General features: G+C 43.5%; 1 protein-coding gene across 8 annotated transcripts in view; it reads left to right on the top strand.

Moving 5' to 3' along the window:
* SAMD11 (sterile alpha motif domain containing 11) overlaps positions 1–23,737 on the top strand; it is a 133,863-nt gene extending 110,126 nt beyond the window's left edge. For 7 of the 8 annotated variants that reach the window (XM_075191622.1, XM_075191621.1, XM_075191620.1 and 4 more), the window contains 7 exons: positions 425–575; positions 11,220–11,335; positions 11,807–11,885; positions 12,331–13,034; positions 18,186–18,310; positions 19,216–19,326; positions 22,292–23,737. In XM_075191622.1, the coding sequence (XP_075047723.1) occupies positions 425–575; positions 11,220–11,335; positions 11,807–11,885; positions 12,331–13,034; positions 18,186–18,310; positions 19,216–19,326; positions 22,292–22,531 (1,526 nt within the window). In that variant the 3' untranslated portion in view covers positions 22,532–23,737. The remainder of the gene's footprint in view (positions 1–424; positions 576–11,219; positions 11,336–11,806; positions 11,886–12,330; positions 13,035–18,185; positions 18,311–19,215; positions 19,327–22,291) is intronic. The other variant, XR_012680053.1, reaches the window with a different exon arrangement.
* The last annotated feature ends 3,090 nt before the right edge of the window (positions 23,738–26,827 follow it).

Here is a 26,827-nt window from a genome sequence, read left to right as displayed (position 1 = left end):
AATGAAGTTGGCCCGTCCCACCCCCCTCTCACAACTCCCCGCTCGGGGGTGACTCAGCTGCGGTATGTTAAAGACATGACTCTAGCTCCGATGGAAGAAAAACATGTGGTTTTGATTGTGCAGAACTGAGAGGGAGAAAGAAAGGGGAGAAAGAAACGGCTTAAAAGGAAGATAGGAAGAAAGGAACAAGAGAGGGAAAGATATGGAGAGAGAGAGTGATAAAGAGCAGGAAGATCATAGTGAGCAGCCAGGTAATGATTGCTACACAGAGTGGGATGAGGAAGGAATTACCAAGAGGGAGATGTAACTTGGGGGAGGAAGATGAATAGTTCAGGCTATCTCTGTCAGGAGACGGCTTGTGAGTAGCTTGGAGCACTCCAGGGTGTTTTCAGCTTGACACAAATTCTACTCTTCTTTCTTGCAGATCTGCTCCGGGCACGACAAGAAGTGGCAGCTGCTGTGGTGCGGAACCCAGGAGCTATGGAAGCTCACATACCCACCTCCAGTAACTCCTCTAGCCAGCGGAGGAAGCAAGGCCTGCCGCAGCACCGGGACACGTCCCACTTCACCGACAGGTAAGCGCGGCTTGTGCGGTCATATTTTCTGCGTGCTTGTATGACGCACAGCTGTCCATTACAGAATAACCTACAGAGCTTACTATCCATTACACATATTACTGCCATGTTTATATTCTGGGGTGCAGTATGAATGTATTCTTGCATTTTCACAAGTAGATACACGTATATGTTGATATATGGAGGTTTTTGGTTTTTTTTAAATTACCTTTTGTAGAGATATAGGAAGGCCTATATAACAATGTAATTTTTAACACCTTCAGTAGTAAGCCAATAATACATCGCAAACTATGTTATGCTAAATGATGCGCCTTTTCACTGGCAGCGCATACTAATGAGGGCGAGATTTTTAAGTATTAAAGACATAAATAAAAACAGGTCCAGCCTCGGTAGTTTCAGCAAGAGGAATGGATATGTTACTCCTCTCTATTTTAAACATACAGCCAACTAGACCACTGCAGTGCAGGAAGAGGACCAAAAATATAGTTAATACTACATGTTAGACCACGGCCTTATCTGTGTGGAGTTCTCCTTGTATTTGCATGAGTCTCCTCCGGGTGCTCCGGTTTCCTCCCACACTCCAAAAACATGCTGGTAAGGTAATTGGCTGCTATCAAATTGGTGTGTGTGCGTGTGCGTGTCTTAGGGAATTTAGACTGTAAGCTCCAATAGGACAGGGACTGATGTGAGTAAGTTCTCTGTACAGCGCTGCGGAATCAGTGGCGCTATATAAATAACTGATGATGATGGTGTTTGTGAGTCGAATACAATTGAAACAATGATACCATACAATAGAGTTATGGTGGCTGACTTGCCCACTATATAGATCATTGATGTTTTCTTTCCATCTTCCTATAGAATAGAATCTGTTTTTAGACCTTGAAGGTCATAAATAATAAGCTTACTGAGATAGTCAGATACAGCAACAGATTCTACGTTAAGCTTGTAACAGTTCACCCAGCATATAGAAAAGTGCTAAACAAGGACTCGTATAAGTAATAAATGTATAGTGGGAGCCTGTACCAGCTCAGTAAATGAACAAGTCAGTACATAGCACAGAAGGTTAGTTATGTGTGAAAGTACACAGTGCGTAAGAAACGGTGTGTGGGCAATCTGTAAAAAGGCCTGACGCACGGAACGCCAGGAGTGGGATTTTGCAAACTTCCATATTCCAATTTATAGGTGTTTTAAATAGCACCTTCACAATGGTGCACAGGAGAGCTCTGAGGTCATCAGTAAATGGTAGCTTATTGAAAGAAATATTATTTAAAGGAAAATGTGAGCTAAAGTACATAAATCATCAGCTAGATGATCTTACTTATGTAAAGGCTCCAGTATATTTGAGATGGAATGTTCTCATTTAGTAATGGTCTCTGGGTTTGCTACCTTTATGCGGAGCTGAAGTGCTCAGGGACTCTTAGTCTTACTCACATTTATTTTACTTTTTTGTGTGTAATTCTAACTCCTGGCCTTTCACACGTTTTTCTTTTTTTCCCCTTCCATGAAGTCTCTGTTGTCACACAGGGTTTGTTGGTTTCTAGGCAAGAGCGAAGTGGTCTTAAGATGTTAATCTCAGTCCTTGGAAGGAAGACTAGGTTTACAGCTCCGAAAGGATGTGTAGGATCAGCCTCTGCAGTAGGATTGCATTAAGTATGACAGTGTTGTGGGAACACGACTGAGCGAAGGGGCTTGCACTTTGGCTAACCCTTCCCATCATGAGGAAAGCTGCAGACACAGACACGCCATTTGCGGGGATTGCATGCTTCCTGTCCAGCATAACTCCAGGAAAACCTCCCAACCTCTGTGTGGCCTGGATGTCTTCCAGGGAAGTCAGAGGAATAGATGAAGAAAGCATGTTTGGGTGGGGGAAAGAGCAGGAGAGAGAGGGAGCAAGTGTGTCTGAGGAGTAAGATCTGGCGCTGACCTGTAATTTCCATCTGGAAGGGAGCGAGTGCTTCTCTCTGCGCCAGACTGGAAGAAGGAAGAGCGGAATGCGGTCGTTGTTTATCACCAGATAAAAGATCATTGTCTGGGCAGGGCCGGATCTTCTGCCGTTGATGCTGGCAGAGGACTAGTAAATAACGGTTGATTCCAGTAAGGGGGCGGGAGAGGCCTGGAGCTCTCTATAGGATCAGCGCTTGGCAAACACAAACTGCGGTTGTTTTTCTTCTGTCTGGTGTAGACTTGACAGGGTGGGATTATCTAGCTCCCGGAGGGGCCTGTTGCCAGACAGATTTTGTTTTCCCCCTAACTAAATAGCGAGACACGCCTGAGATTCTTGTGCCTGTCATCCTCAGACATAGGGTAAGACGAGCCAGTCTCTAGTTCCCTGTGTTATTGTGTACGGTGACAAAAATCCCAGGGTCCAGAGAGTGACGGTCAATTTGCCAATAACATGATTTGTCTTGATGGTAAATGTATATCCCCCTATCCATATGCTACGCGGCTCTCTTCTTGTCGACTAATACAAGGGTACCGTCATGTCTTTACCTTGAGGTCACTGCTATGTATCTATCCTACTATTGCATGATAATTGGGCCACTAGATGGCGCTATTCTGCTAACATAGAAATAAATTGCACAAGAGTGTAATGTTTTACAACTGTGGATTACATAATTGTTCAATCTATGTGCTTTTATCTACTGATCAGATAGCCCCGATGGCTACTGTTAGGGAGAATACCCATTTGATGAGCTGGTCAGCATTAATTACTATCCTTTAGAAGCCCTGATGTGGTCTACATGCTTAGAATGAGTTAAGAGCACACGATGAAGCTGGCTAGCCTGGAGCACAGGTCTGGAGCTGACAGATTTCAACACCCCCTCTTCCTCTTTTCCCAGTTCCCTCCCCCAGGTATGGTGCGTGAGTGGAAGGTAGATTTATGACTGCCGGAGAGAGTGGAATTGCATGTGGTGGAAAAGGCTTGGCATGGGGCTAAGACTGCGTTCCATCCCTCTGTAGGGGAACTCCAGACCAGGAAGAATTACTGGGTGTCTTCACAGCTCTGAGGTCACTTCACATCCTGGGATCTGTTATCACTTTACACATAGTCCTTCCAGTGACTGTTCTCACAGGAAATTGTTGCCATAATAAGATGAATAACAATTGCCTGTTCTGCAGCTCGTGTGTCCGCTCTATATGACAGCATGATTCTCTGGTCAGGTCAACTGTTCTCAAGCAGGGAGTTATGTATAACCTGACATAAGGGCTGCTCCAGATGATGTTTTCTCTAGTAAATGGAGAAACCCGCCAGTTAAATAGCGCAGGTCACTATGCCGCTCTACAATTGCTCTCCACAGCAACGGCACAGGGGTGCCCATGAGGAAATCGCGTAGATATCATTCTCGTGGTGAGCTCTGTGTCACGTATATTACCGTTGTCCTTGTGAGCAGCATGGCACAGAGATCAGTGTACGGCTACACAGCCGCTACCTTTCATTGAATCCCATTCAGAACACAGTCTGAAAAATGTCTTAGCAAACCCTAATAGCTCTCATCTTATACTGCCGCTATGCAAGAAATGTATTGTTTTAAAACAGTATAGATTTATACATACATACAGATGGTTACTACTTGGATGCTTCATTCCAAGCAGATATTTGGTCTTTTTATGATCATGTTAATGCGAGATACAGTAATAAATATGTGGTACCTACTCGTCTTAATAAATAAGTCTATCTTAAATGCAAGACGGAAATTCCTTTAATTGGGATAGGACAAATAAGTTGTAGAAGAGGGGAGAGAGAGTGGGAAGAAGGTCAAGAATGAGTAGATTATAATATGTGCGATCCTTGGCAAGGTAAAATAAGATATTAGCAATAGAACGCTGCCCCCAGTGGCCATTAAGAATAGTAAAATACTTGCTCAGTTTTATCATTACTAAATGAATTCTTATTAAAATAAGTTTGGGTAAAACTATTCTCCTTGGTTCCTTCCAGAGAGCTGGGTATTACATGTGTGCAGTGTGTGGTTAGCTGCCTCGGACAGGACGGGGTTAAGTAGGGTAGTAGCTCATTTTAACCTAATGTGTAACCCTGTAATGACTTTAACTATTGATTATATGAAGGCCATTAGCGCTTATTGTTAAAGAAAAGTCAATACATTTAAAGCCTTGTGAACCATTTGTCTCCTGTTAAAGGACATATCAAATTTAGCAGCATGCAGCGCAAATCCCTTAATGCCCTCCACGGCTGAAGGAGCTGCGCCCGGAGGAGTGGAAAGTGGAGACTGCGAGCTGGAAGCTTGTCTGAGCCGCTGCAGTGCCAGAGCCCACATTCTGTATCTAGTCCCTGGCTTCTCAGGCTGATCCGCCGTGTATGCACAGTCCTATTTCACACTCCAGCATTAACTCCGTGGAGGAACGTGTCTACATTAAATCGCTCTGCACATTTTGTAGGGAAAAGTGACTTTCAGAACGCTGGCTTACAGAGCGATGAACACGCATGAAATCACTAGGACTCAGCGACGTGACTCAAACATTTTGGCAGCAATTTTTGAGTTCTGAACCAATATTCATGAGCTAGGAGTAGGCGACACCACTAAGTATGAATACTTTATTATCAGTGTTTGGCTAGTGGGCATCTAATGACAAAACAGACACGTTGTCAATATATAGAAGGTAGAGGCAAGCACGGTGGCTCAGTGGTTAGCATTTCTGCCTCACAGCACTCGGGTCATGAGTTTAATTCCCGACCATGGCCTTATCTGTGTGGAGTTTGTATGTTCTCTCCATGTTTGCGTGGGTTTCCTCCGGGTGCTCCGGTTTCCTCCTGCACTCCAAAAATATACTAGTAGGTTAATTGGCTGCTATCAAAATTGACCCTAGTGTCTCTCTCTCTGTCTGTCTGTGTATTTTAGGGAATTTAGACTGTAAGCTCCAATGGGTCAGGGACTGATGTGAGTGAGTTCTCTGTACAGTGCTGCGGAATCAGTGGCGCTATATAAATAAATGATGATGATTTTTTTTCTTATTATCTGCAGCTATTTATATAGCACCACTAATTCCGCAGCGCTGTACAGAGAACTCACATCAGTCCCTGCCCCATTGGAGCTTACAGTCTAAATTCCCTAACATATACACAGACAGAGACAGAGAGAGACTAGGGTCAATTTGATAGCAGCCAATTAACCTGCTAGTATGTTTTAGGAGAGTGGGAGGAAACCGGAGCACCCGGAGGAAACCCACACAAACATGAGTTGAACATACAAACTCCACACAGCCATGGTCAGGAATTGGAGACAGAATTGCTAACCACTAAGCCACCATGCTGCCCGTGTACATGTCATATGATGACTTATGCAAGAAGGATTAACGGTGGAGGTGTAGAGGCAGCCATATTGTTTTTCATGCAGTCCTCCAGTCAGAAGACTAGATCCCCGACTGACAGAGTGGGCAGCCTGCAGGTTTACTTCTCCAACACTACAATCATGGAAACCAGTGGAAGAAAAGTATGTAAAGCAGCATGTAATTCCAGCACGCTGACCTCGGCACACTTAAGTTCACTCTTCCTCTCTCCAGTGGTCCTGCGGGGAATGTCTCCATGGTAACGGCGCGCATGGGCCCGGCAGGACAGGGTTAAGTGAGCCTTGTAAAACCCTGTAATGTATTTTGGCTGTGAGCCTGTGAGACGGAGGTGTTTGAGTGTGCATGAGGGAGCTGTGTATCAGTGCGCGGAGAGCTGCAGGGTTATCCTCACACTTCTTTTATATCGCTAATACACAATGCCCCTTCTTAGTTGTGAACTTGGGAGAGATTTATAGCACAAGCGGTTCCAGCACAAGCGAGTTCAATTGCCATTTGTTCTTCCTTCCAATAATAATAATAAAAACCAGGTTTGGGGTTAAGACCCAATGCTAAAAAGACAATCCTGCGATGACAAATGTTTGCTGTGCTCTGCGTAAGAGGAAAGTGTTAGTTGCGTTCTAGCCGCCGCTTTACAGCGGCGCTCCTCTTAAATACTGTAGGTCTCCATGACATAGGGAAGTAATGAGTGATTGTACGGTCACAAGTTTAGTAGTTAACTAAATAGAAAGATATTTCAACATTTGAAGACACTTCTGTCCCTTTTCAGGTAGATGAATATTTACATGCCTAGACAGATAAAGAAGGAGCCTATGGGGTATATTTACTAAACTGCGGGTTTAAGAAAGTGGAGATGTTGCCGATAGCAACCAATCAGATTCTAATTATCATTTATTTAGTACATTCTACAAAATGACAGCTAGAATCTGATTGGTTGCTATAGGCAACATCTCCTCTTTCTCAAACTCACAGCTTGATAAATTTACCCCTAAGTGCTTACGGGGGTTCCTAGTCTATTGTTTTTGAAAGATATTACCTGTAAACCATTTATTTTAAAATTTAGACTCTGGCTACACAAGTTTATTTTTTAGTCATGTGATTGTGCTCGATTAATCACAAGCTAAATTGCATGATATGTAACCAATGCATCTCTGTAGGACACGCCACATAGTTACATAGTAAGGTTTTGCTGGGCAGTCATCCATATAATATCTTCTACTAATAATGCTGATGGTGAAGCTGTTTGTCTTCCATTCACAACTAATGACCTCTTGTCCTTTGTATGGTCTGTAACACAAATCTTTGTTTTGACCTTGGGTGTAGTTACACATATTAATTAAGGCACCTCTAAGGAGGCTTTTCCAAAGGAAACAAATCTAGTTTTTTCTAACCTCTCAATAATTTAACCCTTTAATAATGAGGTTACCTGCCTTTTAACCCGCTTCATTTCTCTCATGGCCTTCTTACAGTTACATGTCCAAGACGTGGTCTAAATGGTTCCTTATACAGTGATAATACTACATTTGCATCATGTACATTTATACATTTTTATGCATCCCAGGATTTTATTTGCCTTTGCAGCTGCTGCCTGACACTGAGTGCTTGTTCTCAGCTTTCTGTCAAACAGTTTTCCCAAGACCTTTTCCACTTTGGTTTTCCCAAATTGTATTCCATTTAAGGTGTAAGTAGCAGTTAATAAAACAGCCAAGGTGTATTTATCTAGATTAATACATACAGGACTTTTTAGTTAGATGCCCCGATTTAGAGGACCACTAGACCTTAAATGTACATTACCTTATAGAAAACAACCATAAACACACACATAAGTGAACTTCTCATGAGTTTATTAGAAATGAAAGCCTTTCAATACTTTGGATCTGATCATAGGATGGCGTAGCTGCAAAGGCACACATTATTTTTAGTAAATTGACAATCATTAGAGGTAGGCCATTATTGAGGCTGCAGTAAATGTCAGGATATGCTTGAACTTGTAGTTCCACAGAAATGGGAGCACCATCGTCCTCGGTGCTTATAAGTTAAGGTTTGGGGTAAGTTTACCAGTGCACGATAGATATGGGAAGGTGAAGCCCATGAATATTTATGGTTCTGTCGCTATGTACGTGTGTTTCTGGGTCTACAGCGTTGGTGTAGATGTAACTTGAGCTGTGTGACTGCGCATCCCAAATCTATGGCTGTATTTGATTGTCGGTATTGGATGTGTGTGACCGCACTTCAGATGCTTCCATGAGTCTGTGTTCTCTGTATTTCTTCACTCTTATGAAAGTGAGAGTTTCTGTCTGAATGAAGTATCCTCTAAATTTGTGAAGTCAGTGTTTCCAGGGGTATAGTATTTGTTATAGAATAACAGTATATGTTTCTGTACATGCATCATATTGTTAAAGGGACATGCCGTCCTGGAATATTACAAGTGTGGGATAGTTCGAGTACACAATTATTATCTACAATTATTGTATTATAACGTACGAGTGTAAATGTGGCTCACTGACGCCTTGTGGACTTCGTGTTTTTGTAGCATTTTCTGATTGCTGGAGATGTGTTTATGGCATGTGGTTGAGCAGCGGCTGGATAAGGAGTCTTATTGAACATTGCCTAGTGTGCTAAGACCAACAAGCAGTGAAGTGGTCAAATGCTGCTTGATTTCCCACATTGCATCTTATATAAAAGCCGCCTCACGTCTGGCAGCCTCGTCTCCCCATGATTACAGCTAATTACATCGACCGGACACCTCCTCGCCCCGCCATGCAGCTTTAATTGACCGTTATTCATCTGCAGGCTGTCCGGGTGGCAGAGCACTTGGCAGCCCAGCGACAGAGGCCTCAGCTAATTGTCGGGCCTGGGGGATTAGGCCAGGTGATTACACACTTCACGGTGTAATTACATAAGCATCGCTTGGCTGCTGCCCCGGCTCGGAGCCGAAGGTCACTTTCTGCGTTACCTGAGATTAATTGGAGCTGCCAGTAGAGTGCGAGGAGCTGGCGGAGCGCTGATACGATTAGCAGGACGTTTCAGCAGCGAGGAATCGATGGCCGCTCTTCCCAGACAACACGAACAGTGCAATTAGTTTAGTGGTGAGCGAGGGAAGAGGTAGGGGGGGGGGGGAGGCGATAAGTGGGGGGTTGTAAGACAAAAGGGGATGGGTGCAGGCTGAATTGTTTTTAAAAATGTAAAGGAGTAAATACTTGTAAGTTCATGAATATTAGTATCTGCTATAGAGTTTATTGCATTAGTTTGTCTTTCGGCAATCATACCCTGTTGTCCCAGTTTTTTTCTGTCCTGATTTTCCAGAGTGTATTATTTGTCTCACTCACGTCTTGGTTCCTTTGCACTAAATGGTTGTGGAGTAGCTGCCTAGTGGCTGTCATGTGTGACACTGCAATACAATACATACTTCCTAATGCTGCTATTTGCTGTTCTACACTATATTACTTGGATCTGATGCGGGATGTGTGCGTTCCACCTGACTGGTTGGCACTTACAGCTACTAACTAATTCTCGCCTGTTTCTTAGCTGTGATTTGCAGGAATGTAAGGTGAGGAGGTAGAGAATGGCGAGAGGTAGGCAGGGAACCTGTCACAATTTTAATTTTCTTTTTCCCTACATGTGAGGAGTGCTGTCAGTTTGTGATTAAAAGAAAAGTAAACTCTAGTGTAAGCGTAATGCAGGCCCGATATCTCCTTGTGTGGTTCCACAACAGTCGGGATGCCCAAGGATAATCCAGTCAAAGTAGACTGAATCTTTTTTTTATCATGGCCAGAATTTGGTTGGCAGATCAATGTGTTTGTGTCATCATGTGCCAGCTGAATGGGATACCATGTGATCTGCCGTACCGTACAGTGCCCAGGCAAAGCCAGCTGTGTGGCCATAATGGGTCTTGGTGATTGCCGTGGGCAGTAATATTGACCTTTGCATCGCTTGCTGAAGACTCATTTTGAGGACAAGTAAAAAAGGGATATTGCCTCTTACTAGATAAAATGTGAAAAGAGGATGTTGTCCATTACCTAAGATAACATTACAGGGCAGTCTTGGGCTGATAATGGATTGAAGAAAGTCTAAAGCTGGGTACACACTACAGGGTTTTTGGACAATAATCGGCTCAACCAGCCGACATACGACCGCTCGTTCAAAAGTCGGGTCAGTGTGTGCAGTGACTCGATGGTCGAAAGTCTGCCCAAATGGACGATTGTCGCCTCATATGGTTGGCCGTACAGTTAAATATTTTCGTTCCAATCTCGTTTCCACTGTGTAGTGTGTATAAACTTCCGACCGATCCACAACAGTGAGTACGAAATTACAGTCATTGCTCACGACAACATGGCTGTAAAAAGTCGCTAAAGGGACGTCCGCTCTTCCCTTTATCGTCTAAAACAAGGCTAGTGTGTATGCAGTCCATGGACCGAGCGATCGGACCATCGGTCGCATGTAAAATCGATCGACATTAAAAGTTGGTGGAAAATTCTGTAGTGTGTACCCAGCTTAAGTCAAAGTTTTTTCCAATGAATATTATTATTTATATGGTTTTTCAAGAAAAGGCGATGAGAGAAAAGGGGGCACAAGCTGAGTGGAAGAGCTCATTGAACGAGGTTCCTGCCAAGATTAGAGAGGTTAATCTTATGTAGGTGGGTGGATACGGCCCCATCCATCTCTGGCAGGCCGGAGTCATTAATGCTTTATTGCAAGTGTGGCTGTGCTGCGGTGCCCTCACACTGCTGTCTCTGTGTGAGTTATGGGGAAAGTACGCAGATGTTGCAGTCAGCTGCTCAGCTGTTGGAGATGTTGGGCTACTGAGGTATTGCTAATGTCTGAGCAGCGCTGGCCTCATCATTCTCCGTCGTCCCTGCATGTCAATGGGCTAGAGACCTAGATGTATCTGTGTCATATATGGGAAGGTTACGGCTCTCGTTCTCCGTGTCTGTGAACTCTGCACTGTCTGTAACTGTGTACATGAACTTTATCAGCAGACAGTCATGAGAGAGAGCCCTGTATGTGACCGGCACACCGGATCTCCACTGTGTATGATACATAAACTCGCACTACTGCAAGAAAATGACTTCCATTAAACTACTTTAGCGATTTACTGACACAATTATCTCCGTTATTACTTTCCAGTTATAATTGATATTGATGTTGCCATCAAGCTTGATTATGGAAAGACAAATATAATGGCCGTCTGATCCGCCATTCGGTTTATTAACATTCTAATGGCTTATAATGGTGTGAAAATCGCACTTTTCTTGCATTGGCTGTATTCATTATGTATGACTATATCACTGTGACTGCATGAAATGTGCACTTAATAAGAATGTACTTGTACTTCCTTCCTAGGGAGATGTCTCACCCTCCTCCACTGCTGTCACCACAGAATGCACCTCACATCACCTTGGGGCCACACTTAAGGCCACCATTTCTCGGGGTGCCATCGGCTTTGTGTCAGAGTCCAGGTATGTAACCATCAGGGGAATGGCCGGGGGCATAGTAGTCAAAATGACGCGCTTCACAATGTTCTACTCCTATTCTTCCTGCTTATCTGTCACTGTCTCGTAGCCTGTGGTGAATGGATTCTTCATGTTACAAAGACACCTTACACATCAAGTGTTTAAACCAACACAGGTTAATGATGCATTTGGAGACTAATTAGAAAGAACTGCAGAAAACAAATGTGCACCGGAGGAATGGGTCACATGGGAAGGGCTTGGAGTCCTATAAATATGTACAATGTATATTGTAACCGTAGACATGTAAAGTGTTGTATATATGATATGTCTAGGAAAGCATACTTTGGTTTTTTGCAATACACCATTTTGGACTATTGTCCTCAGTGAGTTAGGACCGCACCAGTGGTCCATTCTTTGAAACAGACACACATTTAAATGAACAATTGGCTTACTGTTTGTATCCTATCTCTACTGTAGGTTATGGGTTCTTGCAGCCGGCCCAGGCTGAAATGTTTGCACGACAGCAGGAAATTCTCCGGAAACAGAACCTGGCCAGGTGACTCTTCCATTTCTTTCCACACCCCTTTATTAACTTGCCGGTGTTAACATCATTCTATAGGTCTATGCAACAATGTCCCCTATCTGCTAACGTTCTGCAACTGATGGCCCTAATAATGCCCCCGGCTCAGTGGTATCACTGAACACGATTGGCCGGGAGGCTTGGCAGCAGTAGGGCGTACTTGGGCATATTATTACTCATATAGTGATGTGATGCCCTCTTTGGAAAGGTACGTTCTGCCAAGCCTCTTGGCCAATCGCGTTATCTAGTCCAACTGGACTGAGTGTAGCCACTGTAAAATGAATAGTCTTATATTTATTGTATCATAGGCAGTAACATTTCTGATATGTAGATAGTTGGATCCCATAATGTAATGTTCTTTATCAACTGCCGTTTTATTCCAAATTCATCTTATATTTTTTGCTGTTACATATTTTCCAAGACTTGAAATGTCTGCAGAGATTATACGTCAGAAGGAGCTGGAGAATCTACACAGACAGCGGATTTTAGCTGGCGATCCACTGAGCCTTCACCATGGTTTACCACCTGACCACCCTGCGCTGCGCAACATGCACGAGCTCCCGGAGGGCCACCCTTTACGAGAGGAACTGTCCAGAAGAAACGCCATGCTTGTTCTAAGGCACAATAACACCCCTCTGCTCTCCCTAAACCACCAGGGAGTTCCTAACATTCCTCCTCCCAAAGAGTCCCACAGTGGGAGGAGGGCAAGTCGGAAGTCTGCACACCACCGGATGGAACCTCAAGGAAACCACGGAGAAGCAAAAGAACTCTTGGATCAGCGTATGCGGGAGGGGGCGTCTGATGGGAATGATGAGGAGATGAAAGATTCAGAGAGTGAGGCAGAGGAGAAGACAGACAGCTTAAGAGCTGAACGTGGGGCCTCCTCCTCGTCTCATGAACTACAAGAGAGTAAAGATGCCCTCAAAGGAGGAGAGTCCGTAAAAGAGTCAGGTGACTCTCACACTCACCAAGGCCTCCCCTGTGGCCCAGCAGAGTCGCCCATCCATCTCTTGGGACCAGGAATCGGCAAAGGGGAGGGAAAATATTTGCCCTCCAGCTCAGTGCCTCCACCTCAGCCGCTTCCCTTTGGATTCCCCTATGCCGTCAACCCGTATTTCCACACAGGTAGGTGCAAAGCTCAGTTTTCAGTTGTATACTGGGGATAGTTTTGACTTATGACATGAGATGCACCATTGTTGTCTCTCCAATTAAACCGTATGTTAAAAATAAAGCAATGCTCGGTAACCTACAAATTAGAGGAAATCTGGAAAAAAATAAAAATGTTACTGCACTTTTACATGAACCCATCACACACAGCGGAGGCCAGCAGTTAATACTTGTTTGTTGAATGAAAATTTAAAAAGAAAAAAAAAGAAAAATAGTGAGGCCTAGTTGTAGCAAGAAATGGTAAGTCTGTATGTAACCGTGTGACATCTGATGTCGGTGTGTAATCAGGTGTATGTGTAGTGTATGGTAAAATAGATGATTTCATAGGTTATCATAGTGCATTATTTGGCATAAAGTTATAGCTCCTGTTTCCATCACTGCATATGTCTGAACATATAGAAGGCATACCTAGTGCTGAAATTTAATATGCAAAACCATACCTGGCGCCGAGACTAGTGCGCTGAGCCATACCTGGCGCCGAGACTAGTGCGCTGAGCCATATCTGGCGCCGAGACTAGTGCACCGAGCCATATCTGGTGCCGAGACTAGTGCTCGGAGCCATATCTGGCGCCGAGACTAGTGCGCCGAGCCATATCTGGCGGCCGAGACTAGTGCGCCGAGCCATATCTGGCGGCCGAGACTAGTGCGCCGAGCCATATCTGGCGCCGAGACTAGTGCGCCGAGCCATACCTGGCGCCGAGACGAGTGCACTGAGCCATACCTGGCGCCGAGACTAGTGCACCGAGCCATACCTGGCGCCGAGACGAGTGCGCCGAGCCATACCTGGCGCCGAGACTAGTGCGCTGAGCCATATCTGGCGCCGAGACTAGTGCACCGAGCCATACCTGGCGCCGAGACGAGTGCGCCGAGCCATACCTGGCGCCGAGACGAGTGCGCTGAGCCATACCTGGCGCCGAGACTAGTGCGCTGAGCCATATCTGGCGCCGAGACTAGTGCACCGAGCCATATCTGGCGCCGAGACGAGTGCGCTGAGCCATATGTAAGGAATGGTTTTTAGTTATATACTTCTATATTAATTTAAGATACTTTTTTTAATTATTTTTTTTATTACTTTTATATATTTTGTTTATTTTACTGCACACCCTCCCTTCACTATGAAGGGGATCATTGTCATGACCAGAACATAGAAATACCTCACTGCCAATCCACAGTTTAACCGCCTGATGCCAAGAAGAGAAAGGGGAGCAGTGCTAGATCCCACATTGTAAGAACGGGTCCCTTCCAGGCTCCCAGGACACCTTTACAAGGACTGGAGCTGTCAGTCTGGGAACTCCTCTTCAGGGGGCACAGATATAAAGAAGCTGTCAGGTGCACACTGAGGCAGATAGATGTACCAGCTGCTGTAGTCTGTGACATAACACTTACTACCCGGGCATAGAACCGCCATGATGTAACTGTGACATCATCTGTGGCAGTGAGAAGGTTAAACGGAATTGTTGCATGTAACATTGAAGTGTATGTGTACAATACATATGTATTACACACAACTGGAAGCGCTCACGCTCTCGCCTTTATCTCACGTTTGCTTCTCCTTCACTATCCTCGTCTTTATACACGCGCAACATTCTCCTATATCGAGCACTGAATGGGTTAAGGAAAAATGCATTAGGGGGATTGACAGGTTGTCTTTACTTGGTGTGTAGGGACCCCGTCTTCCCTCCACCTCTCTCCCCTTCTTCGTCTGTCCAGGCTCACGCTGGCTGTAATTGAGTAAGACAGCTGCACCGGGACTGGATTTAGCAATATTGATTTTTCAATACATTAGGAGAATGGAATTCCTATCACTGTTCCAAAGGCTTCCTGTTAAAGCAAACACCTCCCCCTTACTAGCCCTTATCAACCCCAGGGCCCTGGCTCCTGCTTCTCTCATTAAAGCTGAAGCACCTCAGACAGCGCTCGCTGAGACCAGCGCAGGAAGCATACACTTGGATCGCGCTATGTTTATTGGCTTTAAACAGGCAGCAGCCTACAAGCTCCTCTTCTTACATGATGTATGTCATGGAATAAACTCTGCACTTTAGTGTAGGGGGACAGTTTTATTTAATCTGTGATTTCCACACTGAGTTACCAGATGAATAATGGATCTAATAACTGGCCAGAACAATCTCAAGGTAATCTAAAGCCAATCCATGAGCTAAGCACATTCACAGATAACTACATAATAAGAATGAATATTGCAATGGACCGTGCTTGGGGAAGCATATTGCTTCTGCACCCTGCACTTCCTGTCTTGGCATCTGTACAGTCTCCTGCCATGTAGTTAGTGGCGTTGTCTCCCATTGTGCCGATAAGCAGCCTCTCTAATTGCTTGTGTTCTATCCATTTGTTACATAGGGGATTTGTATGTCCTCACCTGCTCTGTTATCATATAATCTGCCAGTAGGGAGGATGATCAAGACCTCGGCATAAACTAAACATTTATTTGCAGCAAGTAAAAAAATCAAAACCAAATTCTTGTTGTACTGGTCTAAGTTCAACAATGTATACTGTGGTGCTGCAGTATTCCAATATTTAATTAATGTTTTAACTGTTCCTTTTTCAAGACAGACATTTTAGGGATGTGCTCTGGGCCAGAAGGTGAGAGGTATTTCATTAGCTTGTTTTGAAAAATGAACAGTTCATCCAAATTAAAGAAAGTACCTCTAAGTATTACAGTACTTTATACTTGACCGCTACAACAAACCAGTATGATAGTGGACATTTATGAAAGCCGGCACCCATGGTAGCCAATCAGATTCTGTTTTGGTTTTTTTGTTCAGTTTAGAAAATAAAAGCAAAGTCTGATTGTTTTGCTTGGTGTTATAGCACCTTTTTTTCTCGTGCACCAGTTTTCCATAACTGTACCTCATTGTATGACAGTGACTCGGACTCCAGAAAACAGAGAAGTAGGCATGTACGATCTTTACAATGGACTATTTCCAGCCTTGTATCTGCAGTGTTTACTCTACTGAGGACAAATGGACTGTTGCCCGCAGCCTGTAATGGTTCAGTGCGTGTACGGAACAAACGCAATACTGAGGCAAAGTGAAATAAGGTGTATTGTTCATACGCCCGCGTGTTTGGTCAGGTTCTAATAACAATAAAGTGAACATAACGTAACAGTTGTTAACAACACAATGTCCAGCAACCTATAGCGAGCAGTGAATGAGACGTCGGTGAGCACTAGTATAAAGCTGACCACCCACACGTTGGTTGAGTCATCCGATACGGTCATTTCCCAACAGTGGGAATCAATAATATTTGTTCCATGGAGTCTTTCAGAAATTTTATTGGGCAGGTTGGGAAACGTCAGCCACGTAATGACTGGATCAGCACGTGTGTGTTTTGTAAAGGGGGGATGGATTGTTTGGGGTCAAATTGTTTAAACATTTCAGCGCTTAATTTGTGTGGTTTCTACAGGCTCCAGTCCTGTGTGTGCTGCAGTATTTATACCATGTTATTTTACATCAGAACACTGCTCTTCCTGCCCTGCTTAGGGCTAGTCAGTGTACGTTAGTAGCCCCTGACATGTTTCAATATGATACGTTAAAAATAATTCAACCCAACTGTATCTTATTAGTGTGTGTGTATATATATATATATAAACCTCCCACCTCAAATGTGGCCATGCCCAGACCCACCACAGGTCATGAGCCTTGGCGGGTACTGATTAGTTCTCCTTGGCTCAACACTCTTTGAATGAATCCAGTGCTCATATATAAATGTCACCACAGCCAATTGAACGACATGTATCTAATATCACATTGGCTTCTGGTAGGTAGCTGTAACTATCAATGAAACAATGTCAATCATTATGTAAGGAACCACAATATATAGATTGTCACTTACAGCAGCTATAGGTGTTACTGTACAGCACACTGCTCTGTCCTCCTGCACCAGAAGTAATGTATAGTGTCACTGTCTTGATAGGGTTAAAGGCTAGTTGCTAGTTGATGGAAGCCGCCAACTCAGTCAGGACTTTAGAGACCCTGGGAGGCCTATAAAGCGGAGGCCAGGGCAGCCTCCGCAGCTGTGCATCCTGTCACTGACCTCTGTGCTCAGTGTGCCTGCATGGCTGGATAAAGTGAGAAGAGGGAGGGGAGGGGGTTGTTTATTAGTGCCAGTCCTGGCCCCCATCCTGTCTGCCTCTCTGTGACCGACCTTGTCTTCCCTCTAGTGTGTGAGATATGGGACTGCCAGCAACGCTCCCCCCCTCCCCCCTTCAACCCTCCCCACACACCCCAGGGACCGCTCAGGAAGCTAAAATCCTTTCTATCGATCCCCGGCCCTGAGTACAATTAACGCAACCTGGCATGAGCCGCTCTCACCACAGCCCCTCCTATCTATCCTGACAGAGCTGGAAGGGGGTTATGTTTACTGCCTGGGCGCACATTGCATGTGAGATGCAGAACCTGGAATAGCAGCTTGTTTAACCGTTTACTAATCTAGATCTCTCGTCACAGTGTCCGCAATTACAGGTGGAATTGTCATCTGCCCTGAGACCCGAGTCTTGGAGGAGACGGAGAGCTCTGATTATTCCGTCTCCTCGCTAGCAGACATAGTGGCAACTGTTGGCTGCCAGGAGCCCGAGGAAGTGGCTAATTGGGAAGCTGCTCCCTGCTCCAGTCACCCACCTTCTCCAAGAGATGTGGGGCTTGGTGGAAAGCTAGCGGCAGGGTCTGACCTCAGGCTGTGCACAGAATAATTGAGCTGAATTCATTTTTTGTTCCTCTCCCCGCTGCTGACCTCTCTCTGTCCCATCTTGCCCATCACATACACACAAATACCCTTTATCTACCAGGGACCTTCTATTCTCATGCTGCAGTTGCTGCTCTCTTCTAACTTATTCTCTGTTTGGAGAGTTCTACCAACAAAGCATTGTGGGAGAGCAGAGTCTGTACCCTGCATGGTGTTGACAGGTCATTAAAGATGTATGTTAGGTTACAGAATATGTTCATCTTGCTGCCGTCTTGTTTTCTTCCTGGGATTTTAATGATTAATGCCTATTTTTCTTCTCTCTCCCCTTCTTCCCCCACCTCTGCTTTTCCTCACACAACCTCTTCATCCTTCTTCACCTTGTCTCCCAATCCCACCCCCCCTCCTCGTCAGGTGCCATGGGGGGGCTCTTCCTGGATGGAGAAGAGAGTGTGGTGCTGGAGGACCTCAGCAAATGGACAGTGGATGATGTGTGCAGCTTTGTGGGCAGCCTATCTGGCTGTACTGAATACACACAGGTAATCCGTCCTGATATGTACCCCCCTATTTTTACACTCAATTATACCAGCAGTATAATTCTCACTCTACGCTGATCAAACTGATTTCTCGCTGGTCGTGCCACTTGTTCCTCATTAGAGGAGGAATCTGGAGCTTTATTGCTCATTAGAGGTCAGAGGATGCCCTGTAACCGTCTCTTTTACTACCCCCTTATTTCTGCTATGTCTCCACCGCAGTTTGAGAGGGGAGGTTGAGGGCTGCTGTTTTTCCCTTTCCTTTTCCCGTGCTAATCCCCTTATGACATGCTTCATTAAAACCACCTGCACAGCCACACTTCCCCCTCCCTGTAGCTGGACCAGAGGGCTACAAGTCAGAGCCAGGGATGAAGGGAGGGGGTGCAGGGAGTGACAGCAGACTTGTGGAATCATAACATTCCAAATGACTGTGAGTCAAGAGAACTACATTCATACATTAACATTTTTTTTATATATAGCGCCAGTATAATATGCAGTGCTTTGCAGATACATTGGGAGTGAAATGAATGCATAATACATTTTGTTTATCGGCATCCAATTTGGTATTTTAAAAAGTCAAAACGCCTTCACGCCTGCAAGTATGTAAATAAGTGTTTGTCTTGTATGAGATAGAGAACATTGTGCTGGGCAGGGTTAGCAATTCCCTCTGTCCGGTCAGGAAGCCTTGTCATTGCTTAGGAAGTGATAGGCCTAGGTTAATGGGCTGCTCTTACCTGAGCATGGGGTGATGGTGCAAATCATTATCAGATATTCATTCAATAGCGTGGGTTGTTGTGTGTGCCTTTTGCTTTGAGTTGGAAAATCTTATGCTAAAAAATAAAACTACTTGTTTAGCGTCTATTAGGCACTATAATCTTGCCATTGAGAATAAACATCTCTTCTCTGTGCAGGTATTCCGGGAGCACTGTATAGATGGGGAGACTCTGCCTCTACTGACTGAAGAGCACTTACTGAATACCATGGGTGTGAAGCTTGGCCCAGCACTAAAAATCAGAGCACAGGTATATTCAACAGATCTATATTACTGTAGCTGAATTGTATACAAATGTATTTAGTAAAAATAACAGAACTGACTGTGTATCAGAGTATACAATACATCGTAAGAGAGGCAATTGTACAGCGCTACGGAATTTGCTGGCGCTAAATGTTGATGATGATGAGGCCTGAATCACAGAAATGCACAAAATACCACCATGAACAAGTAAAGGCTCCGTGTCGCTAGTACATATAATTGATACCACATAACTGCTTCATCTTCACACTGCAAAACTGATGCAGTTGTTTCCATCTGATTTCATAAAATGTTGTTTGTTTTATTTTTATACTTTTTGTTTACAAATTTGGTGCAGGCATAAACGGTCTTTCTGGAGTGTGTAAGGGGATTTGACTTTGTCACACGGAGAAGCTGCACACTGTACCACACACTTACACACAGTATAATAGGATTGTGCTGTGGCCCGCAGGCCTTATAATAAAGTGGTAACTGCAGTTTATGGCTTTCCCTCCAGCCCTGGCTGTTTATGACGGGTGTAATAAAAAGGTTCTTTGGCCAATTGTTCCCCGTGGATCAATTCGTTAGAAATGTGCTGCAGTTTACCAGGGCGGGGAGGGGTCTGAATAGCAGGTTACTCTCTGGAGCCAGATTATTGGATTTGGGGTAGTGGTGGGGGCTGGGGGGGTGGGGTTAGCATGGAGTAGAGATGTATTTAGTACCTCTGCTTGTCCTATATATGCATACACTAAGATGAAGTACACGCTGATTGTGCAACAATAACACTAATAATGTAACATTGCTAGATCAGATCTGCCATGACATTACTGATGTCCATTATGAGTCCAGCGTGAGCCATATCACAAAGTTGTTTTGCTTCCAGATTATAGTCACTATTATTTATATAGTTTGTTTTTAGGATTCCTTACCATATAACCACTATTTCTCTTCTGTCATTGGAAATTCGTTGTAGACCAATTCAGATCGTCCGCTATAGGATTGTATTATTCTTAAGCAAAATTTTGTGCGTTTGTTTTACAGAGACTTTTCTCCATAGAGTTCATTATTATATTCAGGAGTAGTTTATCATCATTGTAATGTCTATGGTTCTGTATATCATCCTGACTCTAGCAGATGTTCTCCCAGTATTGTGCTATAATGAATTGTGGGCCATACACATTCACTTATCACAGGTTATTGGACACACACCTGTAAATTGTTCGATCATAAAACTTCTTTCTAACTGGTTAGCGGCTGATATCATGAACATCTTCCACAGTTGTAGAATTATTAGAAGTATGTTGTCCTGTGAATACACTTTTTTGTATTTTCTGTTTTAGTAAAGAACAAACCTTACACACAATCCTATGGGGTTTTCCATTTTTAGTCAATTATCTTTTTTTTTTTTTTTTTTAAATGTTTCTAACAATACAACTTGGAAACTCTAACGCTTACTGAATTCAGCACCATGTGGGGGATTCTCTGCTGGTCAGACTAGTAAACATTTCTGAGGAGTGAAGGGAGGAATAAATGCAGGGGTTAGAAAATGACAGCTGGCTTCTGATTGGTTTGCCGCACACTTATTATTTTTAGCCAGTATATAGGAAATATTCCTCCTTCTTCACAAGTAATACACATTTTCATGGCAAAGAACTTTTCCAAGGCTCACTTGTAACTTCTATCCTATAGGGCAAAATAATGTTTCGAGGTGCTAAGGTTTTTCTATACTCTCTCCTTTTGGCTGGAAGCGCAGATAAGATTACTCTTTTTGTCTCCCATATACAAATTGTCATCATGGCGTCCCTTTAAGATAATGAGTACACACAAGCTCATTGTAGAAAGGTCCTGTATTCCACCACACAGATCTGTGTATGTTTACACATCGTTACTGCATATCAGTCCTTTTTAGGAATAAATTCTTGATGGATTCATTTGGTTTCTGTCAAAACATGCTTCTTTTTCATAACAGAATCAGCAAATGTACCCTTAGTCAGCTGTTTGACTGCTCGTTCACTAAAGCTGGTTACACACAAAACATGCAAGAAAGATACAGGGAGATATAACTTGTCACAGTATCAAACAGAAGTTTATTAATAGACTTACATGATTGTAGAACCTGTGCAGTCATGGATTACAAGTCAACGCATGCTGTGACTTGTAGTTCCACAACAGCTGGACAGCCGGACGTTGCTTTAAAGATAAAAATCAGTTTCCCCCAATAGTGCCAGGACTGAAGGATCATATTTGTATGAAATATGGGTCATTTCTTTCTTATATAAATATTCATACATTAGTGTGATGTCCAGTAAGTGTTGGCAGTTATAATTGAACAGCTGTGATATTATCCCTTAGCAATGTACGTGATAAAAGCAGTAAAATACTCCTAGCATCAGAATTTAGCAGATACATATACGGTACTTACTTTACACTAACACGGCCGCACGCTGAAGTACAACATGTCTCTTGTACAGACTATAAATCACCTATTGTGGTCCATTGAAACCTTCCATAACCTGCGTGCTGGCTCCCGGTTATTGCTGTAAACAGATGGCTCTTTAGGGTTTACTAAAGGCTCTCTTGTTTATGATTAAAAGCTTTTTGTTTTTAATTTTACATTCACTCAAAAGTAACAAAAGTATGAAAAATATGTCTCAATGTTACTTTAGGAGCCACATTTGTAGCACAAAGAAAACAAAAATATATAATCGATGCAACATCTCTCTCGCATAAGAAAATATTTAAATTTAGTAGTCACTTCCCCCTTCTTGCTTCCTTAGTCTATCTTCTAAGATGATCTTAAATTTAAATGTGTAGAATATTTTTTTGTCTTCAATTTATTTACAGACTCCCTGATAAAATGTTGAACAAATGTGTTAAATATTACTGTATTCGTGGCTGAAGACATCTGAATACTGCTCCTAATGTACATGTGGTCAATATCGGGACTGAATCTTGATGTATTCTTCACTTTGCAGGTCGCCAGGAGAATTGGACGAGTTCTTTACATGGCCAGTTTTCCAGTGGCATTCCCCCTACAGCACCCAAGCCTGCGAGCAGCAGACCGAGACCTGGCAAGCAACGAGATTAGACCTCCCTCTACTGGCAGCGCCGGATCCCCCTTCCCCACCGCTCTCCTGCCCCCCAGCCGTATCTCGCCCAAACACGAGAACGGCAGCACAACATACTTAAATGAACCTGCTAAATCCCTTTCTTAACCGTGCCCTGTCCTATAGCTGGATATTTTAACCGCTGTGTTTGCTGGAGCCGGAGCTTTGAACCAGAAGGGATACCTTGCTTCTGGGTAGCTGCTATCCCTTCAGCTGCTTGAGACTAAAACAACCAAGAGAGTTTGCAAAGAGGTTTATAACAAAACAACGAATGGACAACTTGCACCCTGAACGGGTGAGACATAGATAAATGTATGTATATATTTTTATTTCCATTGACACCTTTGTAAAACGATCAAAGAGAGAGAGGTGGACAACTATATTCCGGGAATACCTGGAAAACTGAAGAAGATAACAGGAGTAGGACAAGCATAAGGAAACTAGGGGGTGACTACGAGACAGCCACGCGCACACACAACTGCAGCCAGGGGGAGGCAGGAAAATACCCCACCTGTAGGGTAATAAAACAGATCAGTGTAATCGTGACTTATTTTAGAGAATGGAAATCTGCCGACGATGTGGGTGTTTTACGCCGCCTCTCCCTGCTTTCTAATGCTGTCTATGCATCTCCAGCAACTTACTATTGTACCAAAGAATAACCTCGCTGCCTTGCTCCTGGCTGGCGTCAGTACAGTGCTGGAACAGGGTTCTCTTTCAGTCTATACTGCTTCAAGGGATTGTTCCCACCAAACTAATACTCCACTCCTGATATTATGGAAAGAAAAGAAATATACAAATGTCCCCACACAGGCTGCCTTTATTTTCTCTGCATATATGTTTGAGAAATGGGTATAAACATAAGGGGTACAAAAGGGACATATTCAGCTGCTTTGGACAATCCTTAAACAGCCCCCCTTGCAGTGGTTTTCATAACGGACAATGGTCACGGACAACACGGCAGCCAACGACTGCCCCAGACTCTGGCCGGAGCCACAGGTGGTACTGCTGAACTACTGCGAACGGACAGAAATGCCCCCGCGCCCTAAGACTTTCTCATCGGTATCGATACGGTACGCGCCCTTGTGCTGGTTTTTTCATTTTAAGGGTTTATTTTGTTTACATGTTTTGCGTCATCTACTCATTGCTCATTGGCAGATTATGTTAATTTTTATTGGGGAAAAAAACAAATGAAAAGTATATCGGCGGTACAATTAGCAATTTTGTTTTGTTTTGTTTAAAAGACTCAGACCTTAACAGATCACCAGAGTATGCTGCATAGCAGCAGATTCAAATAATAAAAAAAAAGTTATACAAGTGGCTTGTGTTGTTTTTATTTAAAATGGAAAATCAGTAAATTACTAATTCATTCATACTTTGTTCACTGCATATTGTCATTTGTTTTCTTAAACGTTTACCATTTTTTTAATATAAATGTAATATTTATTGATGTTTCCTGATGCCAGTGGCATTGTGTGCTCATTCCATTATACTTCTCATAACAGAATCATCTAATCCTCAACAAGTCCTAAAATTTGATCAATCTAATGTCATGTTATAAACCCATAACATATATTACTTGATGGGAGTTGCTTGGTCTCCAATGCGCACCATCCTGATTATTGAAAAACAAACAGTGGATCGCCATAAGAACCAATCAATCATCCCGCTTGGTGGTGTACGGGTGAAGCTTTGGGGTTGTAGCACCGCTACTGCACCTGGAAGCCTCCACAACAAACTCCTCTTTATACTATGCTAGAGGCTTTCTGTTCAACAACTGATGCTGAAAATGAAAATCAAGGTTTTAGAAAGGCAGAGTGGAGATGTTGTGTTGGGGCCTTGAGAGAGCTGGGTGTAAACTAGTGCCCTCAAACATTGAATGGAAGCAATGGAGCCTGGAGGGGGGGGGGGGGATACATGGAAAGGGATAAGAGAAATATTTCAGGCAATCTTTCATTTGCTCACTTGAACCAGTGTAAAATATTCCAAATAAAACAGCATAAAACATCACTAAAGATGGACATATGACACTGGGTTAATAATTCTAAAAGCAAAGATGAATGAATTAGATTTTATTCTGGTTGTATATTAGGAATTCGGAGCATCGCCCCTCACAGTGCTTTATATTACAATAGAATTCACAATCCACCATAGCTGCAGGCCTGACAACCTTTTTAAAAATTGATGGATGGGGAATACTACCAACCAAGGACCACAGGAACAATCACATTTCATGCTTCCAAGAGCTTACAATCAAGTTCGTCTCCGCAAATTTGTCATAAGTACATCTTACCTTCCACAACTACTAAAATAAAAACACCCATAAGAATATAAAGATTGACAGCATAATGGATGTGAGGTCACCTCCCTCCTGTGCAACCAGGTTTTTCCACCACAATATGAATGGATGAAGCTGAACTCTGAACCAGAAGCTGTCAGACTTAAATCCCCCCCCCCCCCCACCCCCACACACAACGTGACTAGTTGAGACTACATTAGAAGTATTCGCTTCCCAGCAGTTTTGAAAATGTCCAATGCAATTCCAAATGTGTTCCATTTTGTGATAATAAGGCCATAATTCCCAATAAATAAAACAAATCATTCCTTCCATATCTGGTGTAATTTATTAAAAAAGGGTGCAGACAACTGCAAAATAAAGGTGCTGTAATTTAGAACAAATACAGAATCTGGTTGCTTTTGCTACTAAGGGGAAAAAAAAAGCAAACGTCTAGTTGCTATGAGTTACAGCACTTTTTCTTTTGCCGTTATGTGTGCACCAACTTTTGTCTCCCATGTTCTATGACAATTGAATTGGGTACATGGTCCCAGGGCTGCCCATAAGAATCATAGGTCTGACAATATTTGACCCAGAACCCATCGATAGTTCAGAGAAGAGTTCTGGAAGATTTGAAATCTGTCTAAAAATGAACATTATAAGAATAATTTTAGGTTTTTTGGTGCGGGAGAATATAGTGTAGGAAATGATTACCATTTATATAGCGCCACTAACTCCACAGCGCTGTACAGAGCACCCACTCATATCAGTCCCTGCCCCCATTGGAGCTTACAGTCTAAATTCCCTAACACACACACACACACTAAAGTAAATTTGATAGCAGCCAATTAACCTACCAGTATACAAACTCCTCACAGGAAAGGCCATGGTCAGGAATTGAACTCATGACCCCAGTGCTGTAACCACTAAGCCACCGTGCTGCCCACCTTTACCAAAACCTTTGACATGCTTCCCTGCATCGGGTGTCCAGGATTATTCCACAATCTGCTTCCATTAAGTCATGTACAGAACTGTTTAGAAATGCGTCTTGTGCTTCAAACAGAAATCTTAGGTTCGGAGCTCGATGGGGATAAGTCCTAGACAAGCTACCGGTCTGGCTCCATGATCACAACAGTAGTTATCTCCTTGACAGACTAAATCCAAGTTGTCAGCCTGTCTCCCTCCACCCAGTGGGTAAAAGCTTCTCAGTTATCCCAGTGGGATGAGAAGCCCTGTCTGTCAACTTCTGCCCCCCCCCCCCATATGTAGCATGCTAGGGACCGCCGCACAGCACCACTTTCCTTGCTCCTGGCAGGTCAGGCTGTCAGCAGACAAAGGGTTATCAAGAAGTTCTGGGGAAAAACGAGCCTGGTGGCAGCTTTTCTTTCAAAGGGGAGACCAGAAAATAAACCCTTTGATGTCACTACAAAGCACGACTTCACAGCAGAAAGGAGTAACCTGCACAGCGGCGCTCTCTACGCTTATTGAGCATGCAAAACGCCTCCAGGGCTCCATCCTGTAGGGATTGAGAGGCTTTATGGAGCTACGCTTAACCGTTACACTGCTGAAAGAGCCAGCCTTCCGCACCCAGTAAACCCCCGGGTCCAACACATTAAGGCCTCTACAAAATGCTCACAAGTCACAAATGCTTTATATGCCACTTTTATATTAGGAATACTGTTCGCACTGTAAGGACACTAAATCTAACATACAAAGTGTCCTATAGAAATAGTTAAACGAATATTATTTTATAGATGTATGCGTAGAAGTGCTAGCAGAAGATATTTGTAGTTGTAAATGTGATGTTTGCTGTCCCATGCACACCAGACTTACTGTCTGTAATCCTACTGAAGGACGCTGCAGATTACCACCAACTGAAATTAAGTCTCAGATAACAGAGGACAATAGATTTTACTCAACAGCGAATGTAAATAAATTGTCAAAAACACCTGCAGCTTACATGTACATTTATTAATGATAGATCAACTTTGTATATTATGCTTTGTATATCCTGCCTTGGATAGCCCAGTCCAGCATAGATTATTATGGTAGATTTGTAGCAGACCTAATCCACCTCAGTCCTATTTGTGAGAGGCAGCTTTGAGCTGTAGCTCCATCAAACCCCATTTTTA

This window comes from Mixophyes fleayi, chromosome 11, assembly GCF_038048845.1.
Source record: "Mixophyes fleayi isolate aMixFle1 chromosome 11, aMixFle1.hap1, whole genome shotgun sequence".
In the NCBI taxonomy this organism is placed as follows: domain Eukaryota; kingdom Metazoa; phylum Chordata; class Amphibia; order Anura; family Limnodynastidae; genus Mixophyes; species Mixophyes fleayi.
This window is presented reverse-complemented; position numbering and strand designations above follow the sequence as displayed.